General features: G+C 43.9%; 1 protein-coding gene across 1 annotated transcript in view; it reads left to right on the top strand.

Annotated features, from left to right (window-relative positions):
- The first annotated feature begins 3,366 nt into the window (after positions 1-3,366).
- The window catches only part of P2RX2 (purinergic receptor P2X 2), a 43,398-nt gene continuing 34,603 nt past the window's right edge, over positions 3,367-12,161 (top strand). Inside the window, exons 1-5 of the mRNA XM_075263041.1 lie at positions 3,367-3,509; positions 3,658-3,808; positions 5,538-5,609; positions 6,799-6,874; positions 10,880-10,976. Of these exons, the coding sequence (XP_075119142.1) occupies positions 3,367-3,509; positions 3,658-3,808; positions 5,538-5,609; positions 6,799-6,874; positions 10,880-10,976 (539 nt within the window). The remainder of the gene's footprint in view (positions 3,510-3,657; positions 3,809-5,537; positions 5,610-6,798; positions 6,875-10,879; positions 10,977-12,161) is intronic.

Below are 12,161 nucleotides of genomic sequence, written 5' to 3'. Positions count from 1 at the left end.
GGCCCGCCTGATGTTACGGGACACGTGCTGATGCAAGGCATGGACGGGACACCGAGAGAAGTAGGGACGGCATAGCGAGGTGCCGCAGTTGCCAGCAGGTCTCCACAAGCCGGGACGGCAACATCTCCTGGGACAGCAGTTTTAAGATGAGGCCGTTGAAGCCTGGGGCATGTGGGTGGGTTGTGCTGTACTTCTGCCTGTGATGAAAGGCCTGGGAGATGGGGAGTTGCTGGGAAGAAGCGCATGATAGTGCAGGCAGAAGGAGCAGTTGCAGGAAAAGAGGAGGATGAGGATGAACTCCCCAAAGTGGCAGAGGCAGATGTGGAGGTGACTTGGCTGGTGATGTGGACTGCAGTGCCAGCACTGCCATCACTGAGGATGGGTTGCTGGTCCACAACCACAAAATTGCCAGGAAATGGCAGAGGTTCCAGTGTTTGTGCATCAGGACACACAAAGTGGTCTGGTAGCTCCTGGGATTGGTGAAGTGGTTGGACCGAGTGAGGGACAGTTAAAGGACCTGAAAACATCTCCTGAGAGGGGGGGGGGGGGGGGGAATGTGGGATAACTGTCCTGGGAAGATTGGGCATGTTGGGAGGAAGGTGGACCAGACTCTTGGCAAGAAGTCAAAAGGACCGGCGAACCAGATTCAATAATAAATCCGGCATTAAGGAACTGCGCTCTTCTTAATAATTGGAAAACATGGATTTATTGGCATCAAACTCACACACAACGCGTTTCGGGCGTATAACCACGCCCTTCCTCAGGTGTAATAGTTTCTACAATCAAATCATAAATAAAAATGTAATGTAACATCTCAAATAAAACAGAAAAGTATACCCAGCATCCATTTCACCATATATGTTCGCACCACAAAGCAAGTATAAAATTGCATGAGTCACAATAAACATAGACTCATAATACAAATAATAATAAAAAAGTGACGGTCTGCATCATTGTTGAAGAAGTCCTTTTTCCTGTTGGCAAAAAAGAAATCCATTCCATGTTCTTATAATGTTCTTATTATGATTTAAGACTTTTCCTAAATACATTGCTTAAGCAAAACTGCTTTGTTTGGTGGCTATCTAAGATTCTTCACTTCATTGTTTACACTGTGTTTCCATAACCATGGACCTGGGGATGGTCTTATTTCTCCGCCCAGGACAAGTGATGTAGCTCCCTGCTCTCAGGAGGGGAGGGGGAGTTGAGTGCGCGGTGCTTGTATTTCTAAGCTGTTAATCTCCGGCTCTTCCAGTTATCAGTTGGCTAATTGAATTTTACTGATAAGGGCTGAGACAGGGAATCCATTAAACACAGACCTTAAAGTGAGTATATTGCAAACTGACTCTTGGTCATTCTTATCTACTATTCTGATTTTCACATTGGGGTTCATGTAATGGGAACTCTGACAGGCTCAGATAGAGGTTAAATCTTCTGGTCAGTTATTCCATATGCCGGCTTAGATGTTGTAAGGATTACTTTGAAGTTGGTAAAATAGGGATGTTTAAACCTCGACTGCCTGGACATGCTCTTAAACCAGCGACTTAGGGGATGTTCACACTTGCGCTGCTGTCCGCTCTTTGTGATACTGCCGAAAAGCCAGGAAAAACTGCTTGGGGACAGCCTGCCAGCGGTCAGTTTAAACCCTTTGAAATGAATGGGTTTATAAACTGACCACCGACAAGCTGTCCCCACGCAGTTTTTCCTGGCTTTTTGTCGGAATCACAAAAGGCGAACAGGTGAACACCTCAGAGGTACAGAGGTAGCAGTCTCTAATGGGCCCTAGACATTGAGGGGGCCCAAAGGTAACTTTGCTCTATAAAATAAAGCAGTATTTTAAATGGTACAAAGTAGGTAGGGGCCCCTTTACAGATTTTACTTCATGGCCCAGGGGCTTCAGGATACACCTCTAAAAAAAATGGGACCCCCACTTTAGAGAAATATTTGGTAAACCATGGTGACTTTATGGGCTAGGGCAGACCTGGGCAAAGTCCGGCCCGCGGGCCACATCCGGCCCTCTGACTGATTCAGTCCGGCCCGCACAGCTTTGACTAGGGAGGCGTGTCTAGGGGGGGGGGCGTGTCTTAGTGCCGGCCGAAGATGGAGATGTGGAGCGTGTCATGATGATGAGAGATGTAAGGTGAGCTGCAGGGGGGAGAGAGAGAGAGTGTGTGTGCCTGTCTATATGTGTGCCTGTCTATATGTGTGTCTGTCTGTCTGTCTATATATGTGTGTGTGTCTCAGTAACCTAGGGGCAGAGATGGAAGGGGAATGTTATACTAGGGCAGAGATGGCAGATGGAGGGAGGACATGAAACTGGGGGAGAGATGGAGAGGGGACATGAAACTGGGGGAGAGATAGAGGGGGAGGGGACATGAAATGGGGAAAATAAAGGGGGATATGAAACTGAGGGAGAAATGGAGGGGGGGACATGAAACTGGGGGTAGATGAAGAGGGCACAGACTGGGGGGACATTAAACTGTGGAGGAAGCTGTAGGGGGACCTGTCTGCCTCTAGTTGCCCCCAGTTTAATGTCCCCCTCCAGCTACCCCTACAGTTTAATGTCTGCTTCCAGCTTCCTGATTTTAATGTCCCCCTCTAGTTGCCCCCAGTTTCATGTCCCGCTCCAGCTGTCAATTTATTGCCGCCCTCCAACTACCCCCACTGTTTAATGTCCCCCTCCAGCTGCTCCAGTTTTGTGTCCCCTCTAGTTTCCCCCAGTTTATACTGGGGCACCAGGAGAGGGACTTAATACTGTGGGGCAGTTGGAAGGGAATATTACAATGTGGGGGCATATAATGTATGGGTGACTGTAGGAGGATTGTACTGTGTGGGGGGGATGGAAAGATGATTGGGAATGGGCGGAGTCAACGTAGAAGTGGGTGGAGCTAAATTTGTCGTGGCACGGCCCTCTAGCATAGTTTCAATTTCTTATACGGCCCCATGGGAAAATTAATTGCCCACCCCTGGGCTAGGGTATGCACCAATTGTCCTAAGATATTTGAGACAGTTGGCAGCAATGCATTAGTAAATCTGCCCTGTTGTCCTTAGTTATGAAAATGCAATCTAGATAAGAAATCTGTTCTCTTAATGTACCAGTAGAGGGCAGCAATGTATAAAGTTATTGATGAGATTGAGTACTATGCCCCCTCTGCTCTGTGACTTTACCCTCCCCTCACTCGACTAGATCATCACTAATTACTTTACATACATTCTTAGGAGACGCAAGAGAAGAATGCACAAAGTCTTGCAGACGTGGATGCTGTATTTTCTTTTATCCCAGTGTGCTTAAAATATTCTGACATTAAAACTACAAGAGGAGTATTGGGACCACGTGCCAATTTGTGCCCGTGGACAGGACATTGGCAGATGACTGGCTGCCGAACCCGCTCCCTGGCATGGATCGGACAACTATGGGAGTACGAAACCCCAAAAGTTATTGTGGTCAAGAATCGTCATCTTGGAACCATATACAGGCTACTGCAGCTTTTGATCATTGTATACTTTGCTTGGTGAGTGCACATACAGGAAAAGCTGAGGATACAAACAGCAGATTTAGTGAAAGTAACATGAGTTAGTGTTTGTATATACGCCATCCTTCCTATAGTGACAGAATCTCCATATCCTGATGTCTAATAATCACTTCTGCTTTATTGACAGGTATGTATTTGTGATACAGAAAGGATATCAGGCTCGGGAGACTGGTCCAGAGAGTGCAGTCATCACTAAAGTCAAAGGCGTTTCTATGTCCAAGGCACCCAGAGGAACTAGGAAGATCTGGGATGTTGCAGAGTATGTCAAGCCTCCAGAGGTAAGCTGCAGAATTATTTTTATTATGAAAATATCCGCCATATTAATGTTATATTGAATACTCCATGGATAAGGGAATAAAGAATGTTTGAGTGTGAGTAAAGACACTTAAGTAATGAAACACTGAGGAATAGATACATCTATTATCCATTATAGATGTGACTGAGGAGGAGAACACATCAATGATATGATGAATATGTGACCTACCTGATACATGGAACAATCCACGAGCAGGGAGTTGCTGAAGACAAAGGAATCCATGATAGATGGATAAAATGATATGATGGATAAATGAATGTTATTGTGTGGTGAAGGTAGATACCCAGCAAATTTAAGGTTATGGCAGTGTGCTAGATGAAGGAAATGTCACAGTAATGGGGTAAGGAAAATGTTTGTTCTCGTACCGTGTTAGCCAGTGGTTATGAAATATAAAAAACAAAAAACTTGCAAGTCTTCAGTAGGTGATACCTTTTTTAATGGCTAACTCATAATGATGACAGAATATGACGTTTCGAAGCTTCCTCTGAGCTCCTTCTTCAGATATATCACAAGATATAAGAGATATATCTTAAGAAGGAGCTCAGAGGAAGCTTCGAAACGTCATATTCTGTCATCATTATGAGTTAGCCATTAAAAAAGGTATCACCTACTGAAGACTTGCAAGTTTTTTGTTTTTTATATTACAGTAATGGGATGAATAGAAAGCTGCGCTATGAGATGGTGGAAGGTGTTGAGGGGAGAGAAAGGACAGTAAGGAATTGCGTAACTGAGAAAGGAGGAGGAAGTGAAGGCAAAAAAACATGGTTTCATTTTATAGAAATGAGTACATGATGATTGTCCATTAAAGCATAACTAAATTTTCGGACAACTTTTGAGTTCTGGCAGTATTTGTGCCATTAATACACTCTGTAATATACTGTATTAACACATTTTGGCTCCTTTCTGTGAAATCCTGCATCTCTTTATTTTTTCACTTGTTTCTCTATCGAGATCCATTCCCTGCTTCTTACTATGTATTGTGTATGTGCTTGCATGTGTAATGCAGGGAAAATAAGGGTGGGGAAGGTTCACTTCAAGCAGTTATATCTCAGGTAATGTAAAGCATAAAAACCTGCTTCCGGTGTTGTGTGAAAGAGGAAATTCCCATCTTCATTCTCATAGTGTGGCACTAAATGTACTATTTCCAGTAAAATCTCTGTTTGGATATACATTCGGATTGGGATATTTATATGCAAAAATTATGGATATTTAAACCAAATCCCTTACACCCTACACAGTGAGAGGGAAGTAAGAGAAAGAATAAAATGCAGGATTTCTGAGAAAAGAAAGTAAATTTGTTAGTAAAGTCTAGAATGTATTAATGATACAAGAAATTGTTTGACAGTTAGTGACACTTAGGGTCCATTCACATGGAGGAAAATGGTGAGGAATTTGGTGTGGAATTTCAGCGCTGAAAAAAAAGCCTCCCATCGACTTCATTGGGTTTCTGCTAGCAGAAAAAGGAACTCATTGAAGTCAATGGGAGGCTTTTTTTTCAGCGCTGAAATTCCACACCAAATTCCTCACCATTTTCCACAGTGTAATTGGACCCTTAAGAAGGAAAATGAGGAAGTGGAGATAAATGTGAGAATGGAGATTGAAGAAGGAATAGAATTAAGAACACCATTAAGTGTGGGGCATTGGATGGTAACATAATTGAAAACCATATCAGTTCTTTTCTTCTGTGTCAGGGTGGCAGCATTTTTACCATCATAACCAGGACAGAAAGCACCAAGCTCCAGACCTTGGGAACCTGCCCTGAGGTGAGAGCCATGTTTCCTTTGGGGATACTTGTATTTTCTTTGTTGACACATTCTTTCTTAATGCAGAGTAGCATATCTGTTATAGATGTACGCACCACTACATCAGGGGGTCATAAACCTGGGAGTCTAGAAGCAGAAGCAGCAGGGTGGGCAGTAAAAAAAACTCAGGTTACAAGAGATGTCCGCAAAAGGTGCAAGTATTTGAACATGGGATGACGCAGTTGGTGTGGTTTAGGGAAAACCATCAGCAAAAAAGACACTTTTTAAAGAAATTTTTCCCAATGACTTCGGAAATTGTTTGTTCTGTTTTATATAATGAAGTACAGTTTTACACTTGCAGTAAAGTGGGACACACTATTTGACCACATTAGAAAGGCATTACATTTTATGCATTCGGATATGCATTTCATTAGTAGATATTTTTACATTGCTTCTTATGAGTAGTGCTGCTTTTGTGTATATGGGGTATAACATACACTAGTTTTTAGTTCCAACCCAGTAAAATATTAAATGCAAGCACCAATGAGGCCTTTATGAAACTATGAACATTCTGTAGAGTCTGTATTATCCTATTAACAGCATAGTTGAAGCTTTGTAATAGGGAAACTTTTTTAGACCTATATTTTGCCTGTTTCCCAATTCAGAGATTTAGTATTCTATAGAGTCTATAGAATACAGTGTGTAGATTTAGTCATTTATTGTATAAAGTCAGCAATGCTGATTAAGGACTTATTCACACATGCACGAATCGCAGATGTGTGCTATCCATGTTTTCCACAGACAGTGCACTGGCCCATGGAGTGTAGTAGGTGTGTGCAGACATCATTATTTTTACAAACCAGTCCAGACCAGTCCATGAAAATTACAAACAGCAACCCAGTGCTGAGATACATTTTTCCACACATCCATTACATCAAATATGCATTGAAGAGTGTAAAAAAAAAAAAAAAAGCCAAATCGACTATGGACAAAAAAGTCCCAAAACTAAAACATGTCCTAAACTTGGACCACTGCAGATGAAAAACTACTGCCAAACAGTTACAGACCACAAAACACTCACAGATGTGTGAATTGTGCCTAAAACTTTTTAATAGCAGTGAATAAGCAATGAGCAAAACTGAAATTGATCAAAATTGCTTTTCTGATATATTTTTTTTAATTTTTAATATATTTATCCTCTTTTATTCAGAGCAAGAGTGTAATTGATGCTCGCTGTGTATCATCTGCAGATTGCAGACATGGTGAGATGCATGTGCTTGGGCATGGTGAGTTACATAATATTCTACTGCAAACTTTATTTTAACCCTTAGACCTTCACAATACTTATATTCTGTTGACTGCTTTTGCTCTGCGCAGCTAGAATGTAAATAAGGGCTAGGGCTTGTCCAGGATAAAATAAATAAATAAATGTACGACCCCTTTCATTCAATGAATAGGAGCTGAAGCAGCCGGGCCACAAAATCGGACAAGAATAGGACCTGTTCCATATTTTGCGGGCTGGACTGTCAGCCCACACACGTGACTGTGTAATTCACAGTCATGTGTTCGGGCCTGATTAAAACATTTTTAAAAAGTAGGCCGGGCAACCTCTTTAATAACGAATCATGCTACATGGCGTTTTACCATTAAAGAGACTTTCAGCCCAAACCCCTTAAGTAATAGGTTCAGTTCCATAACATAACATAATATGCATTTGCATTTGAGACTTGAAAAAGCGCTCGGAGGAGCACGAAACGGCTGTTGCCTTTTTCAGTCGCCATTTATGCTGTTCTTCCCTCTCAAAAGGTTGTTTTTAATGTTTAACCTTAATAAAGGATGTCTTTTTAGAAGAAAATCTTCAATGGGTGAGTTCCCTTCCTATTTTTTCCTTTTGTTCCATTTATCCCTAACATAACAAGCTTCCTGGATTAAGTGGGACAGTTCCAGATTCCAGGTTCTGTCCCAGTGGGTGGGAGATATGTCTCTAATTTATCATATGGACCCAGTCTCGGCTCCCAGCATTTTGGGAGCACTAGGCACAAGGTAGTCACATCACTACATCGCGATTGCTGTCCCAGTACTCCAGGAGCAGAGACAAGAGAGAACTGCAGGTGAACAGGGAAATCTGAGTATTGTTTGTTTCAAATATTGTACTGTGGGGGCAGGGCCGCCATCAGGAATTTTGGGGCCCCATACAGCCTAAGTGTCTGCCCCCCCCCCCCCCCCGCCGCCATTTTAAAACTACTTTAATTTGCGACATACCCATTCTGTATTACATTTCCCTTTATATAGCAGCATTACAAGGCTTAATCAGATTCTATTTGCAGGTATAATCTGCTACGTGTGACCGCGCCTATAGAGAGCCAACACCATCTATAAGAGCCCTCCTAATAAATCCTCAGGGCTTATTCACATTGCGTTTTTGGCCTCCCTTGCCGGGATACGTTGGTAACCAGTCAGAATCAGCTGTCAACTTATCCCTGCACGAAGAACTGGCCATTAAAAAAAAGGAGGGCCTGCAGTTCTCCGTGCAGGGATAAGTGGGGAGCTGATTGTGACTGGTTACCAACGTATCCCGGCAAGGGAGGCCAAAAACGCAATGTGAACACTCCTTTATATTGAAAGTCCCACCCCCAAACAGGCTGCTATGCTAGTAGTATAGCGGCCTACATCATTATTAATACAAAGCACACATACCTTTGGAGGTATTGTGTGCTTTGTAGTTCTCCAGCTAAAAACTTATATATTATATATTATTGCCCCAGACGTTCCCTCTCCGCAGTGCCGCACACCTGATGTCCCAACAATCCCCCTTCCCCCACGTCCACCTTCTAACATCTTTCCACTGCCCCCTGTACCCATACCTCCCAACTTTTGAAGAACCAAAAGAGGGACAAAATGTGCGGGGCGCTTCGCGCGCCGCGGCAAATTTAGCCCCACCCATTGTTATGTTGACTCCACCCATTCTCATTAATTTTTCATGTGCCCGCACACAGTATAATCCTCCTACAGTCACCCGTACATTATATGTCCCCCCTCTATCTCTCCCCCAGCTTCATATACACCCTTCATCTGCCCCCAGTTTCATGTCTCCCACCCAATCTCTGCCCCCAGATTCATGTCCGCCCATCCATTTCTGCCACCAGTTTCATGTCCCCCCCTCCATCTCTGCCCCCAGTTTCATGTCCCCTCCATCTCTGTCCTGTTTCATGTCCCCCATCTCTTCCCCCAGATTCATGTCCCCTCCATCTCTGCTCCCATATTCATGTCCCTCCATCTCTGCCCCCATTGTCATGCTGTCCTCTCCATCTCTGCCCCCATATTCATGTCCCCTCCATCTCTGCCCCCATATTCATGTCCCTCCATCTCTGCCCACATTGTCATGCCGTCCTCTCCATCTCTGCCCCCATATTCATGTCCCTCCATCTCTGCCCACATTGTCATGCCGTCCTCTCCATCTCTGCCCCCATATTCATGTCCCCTCCATCTCTGCCCCATAGTCATGTCCTCTCCATCTCTGCCCCCATATTCATGTCCTCTCCATCTCTGCCCCCATATTCATGTCCCCTCCATCTCTGCCCCCATTGTCATGCCGTCCTCTCCATCTCTGCCCCCATTGTCATGCCGTCCTCTCCATCTCTGCCCCCATTGTCATGCCGTCCTCTCCATCTCTGCCCCCATATTCATGTCCCCTCCATCTCTGCCCCCATATTCATGTCCCTCCATCTCTGCCCCCATATTCATGTCCCTCCATCTCTGCCCCCATTGTCATGCCGTCCTCTCTCTGTCCCCAGTTTCACGTTCCACATTACACTGACTGACTTACCTTCTCCTTCGTTCCCTCGCAGCTCTCTGCGCGCCTGTCTCTCACTGGCGCACAGTTATAGACGCGATGTGACGTCATCACATCGCGTCTACAAGCCAGTAGCGGAGGCGGCGAAGCGAGGAGCTGACACAGGTCAGCTCCTCGCTTCAGCCGCATGTGTGACAGCGAGAGAGGCGCACAGCGGCGAAGCAAGGAGCTGACCTGTGTCAGCTCCTCGCTTCGCCGCCGGCTACTGGCTTGTAGACGCGATGGCTGAAGCTGTTACCGCCGGCTACTGGCTTTTAGACGTGATGTGATCACATCGCGTCTACAAGCCAGTAGCAGCGGCGGCAGCGAAGCGAGGAGCTGACACAGGTCAGCTCATCGCTTCAGCCATCGCGTCTACAAGCCAGTAGCAGCGGCGGCAGCAAAGTGAGGAGCTGACACAGCTCCTTGCTTCAGCTGCGTATGTCTTCAACTCAGATCTGCGTCCTCTGGATGCAGATCTGAGTTGAAATAGGACATACACAATGACTGCTACGGGCGCCAGGGGGCCGGCACACGGTGGCCCCCATTTTTCAATTTGGCCGGGCCCCTGACGCCAGTACCAGTAGTACTGCCCTATCGGCGGCCCTGTGTGGGGGCACCAAGAGGGTGACATTATAAGGTGGGGGCACCAAGAGGTTGGGATGGCATGGATGGGAATGGGGGAATAGTCTAAGTGGAAATGGAAGGGGTTGGAGTTAGCGCTTACTACAAGTAAAGTCAAAGAGAAATCTGGGACCCAAATATAGGAAACCTTCTTTCTGTATTAGGGCCATTTATAAGGAAACATATAATATGACTGGTCTGCAACTGCCAGTGGGAGGAGAGGAGCATGCTGGGAGAATATGATCTGTGCATTCCTCTGTATATACAATTCATATTACCCCATATTCCTCCAGCACCCCTCCCCCTACACAGTTAAATAAACAATAAGCTTGTAAAATATTAGTAGAAATCCCCCAATTTTCCTGTACCACCATTCGTTATGCCATGGATCCATTTAATAATGCACCCATACCTTAGAAAATATGCTATATAAGATTCACACAAAAACTTTTTTGTAACTTCCCTCAATCTACTTTTATGCTATGCCCCCATTTTCAAATGCTACATATACAAAGCAGGAATTGAACTAGAAACAATGGAGTCTTTGTTCTCACATGCTATAGCAATGATGTAGGTTGGGTAATGTATTTTGTATTGTTATAAACAGGTAAGTGTAGGGTTAAATTAATGACAATAGCGTAGAAAGGGAAATTTGATCTTCTATCCTATTTTCCCATTAACCTCTACATAAAATGTAATTGAAAAAGAGTCTGTTTTAGTATCCCATTAAAGCCCCAAAAAGTAAAAGGCCTTGGTTTTGGCCAGTAAAGAAGAACTGTGAAAAACAACCTGTGAATAATGTGAGCTTATTGCTAATTTTTCTACCCTTCTATAGGCGTGCAGACTGGGCGCTGTGTCAATGCCACTCGTGGATCACTTAGAACTTGTGAGATCCTTGCATGGTGTCCATTGGAAGATGAAACTGTGACCAGGTCAGAAACAGATATAGAAATAGATATAAATTTAGTACTTTGCAAAAGTTTTAATTGTGGTTGTTGTCCAGTTGCAGAATAAATTTTGAGCTAGTTAGATTCCTCCCTGATAGTATTGCATGTTGGGTAAGCATTTGCCTGTATTTCCAAGCATTGAGAGAACCATTAATCTTGACCAAATCCTCAACTCTATTTGCTGAAATTCAGCCCAAACTTTTAGGGCCCATTCACACAGAGGAAAATGGTGAGGAATTTGGTGTGGAATTTCAGCGCTGAAAAAAAGCCTCCCATTGACTTTTTCTGCTAGCAAGAAATATCAATTTAATTAATACATTTTGGAAAGTACTTTATTAACAAATGTTGGCACCTTTCTGTGAAATCCTGCATCTCTCTATTCTCTCCCTTGTTTCTATGTTGGGTATTCCTGCCTCTCACTGAGTAACGCTGAGTTCACATGTGTATCGAAGTCTCGGTTGGAAATTACATTGCAGAGAATATTGAAAATCGATGGAGAAAAAAGTTCTGCATGGAGGACTTTTTTCTCCACTGCTTTCAGTTTGGAATTGGCAGACTCCATGACCATCTATGGGATACGCTGATCTCTGTGTGTAACGGCTGTTGTAGCGGTCCAATTCTCCATCGTTCAGGTCCCCCAATGGATCCAAATGACAGGGAACCTGGCACTAGTGTGAACCTAGATTAACTGTGTATGAAGTTTGGCCCAGAAATAAGAAAATGAGGGTAGGGGAGGGTCAATTCAAACAGTTATATCTTGGGTGTTGTAAAACTTAAAATCTTACTTTTGGTGTTTGATGTGACCCTCCTCACTCTCATTATCTTTTACATAGCTCCGTACTCAAGCCTGTACTCCATATACAGTTATCAGTGAGAGATAGGAACAGTTCTTAGTACAGATGCAAGGGGAAGAATAAAGGAAAGCAGAATTTCATAGAAAGGAGTCAATATTTGTTAATAAAGTGTATTACAAAATGTATTAATGAAACAAATATTGCCAAAAGTTATACTTTAAGAAGTATCAGCATAAAAAAGCCCTGGAAGAGATGGATAGAAATCGTGCTTTTCGTCTGTATGCAAATAAGTTCTCTCGCAGCACTGGGGGCATCAAACAATGGGCGTCCCCAATGCTGTGAAAGAAATCTACAGCACCACCTCCATCTTCTTCAG

The sequence above is a fragment of the Leptodactylus fuscus genome, chromosome 1, assembly GCF_031893055.1.
Source record: "Leptodactylus fuscus isolate aLepFus1 chromosome 1, aLepFus1.hap2, whole genome shotgun sequence".
In the NCBI taxonomy this organism is placed as follows: Eukaryota; Metazoa; Chordata; class Amphibia; order Anura; family Leptodactylidae; genus Leptodactylus; species Leptodactylus fuscus.
Note: the sequence above shows the minus strand (reverse complement) of the source record. Positions and strands in the feature narration are given on the sequence as shown.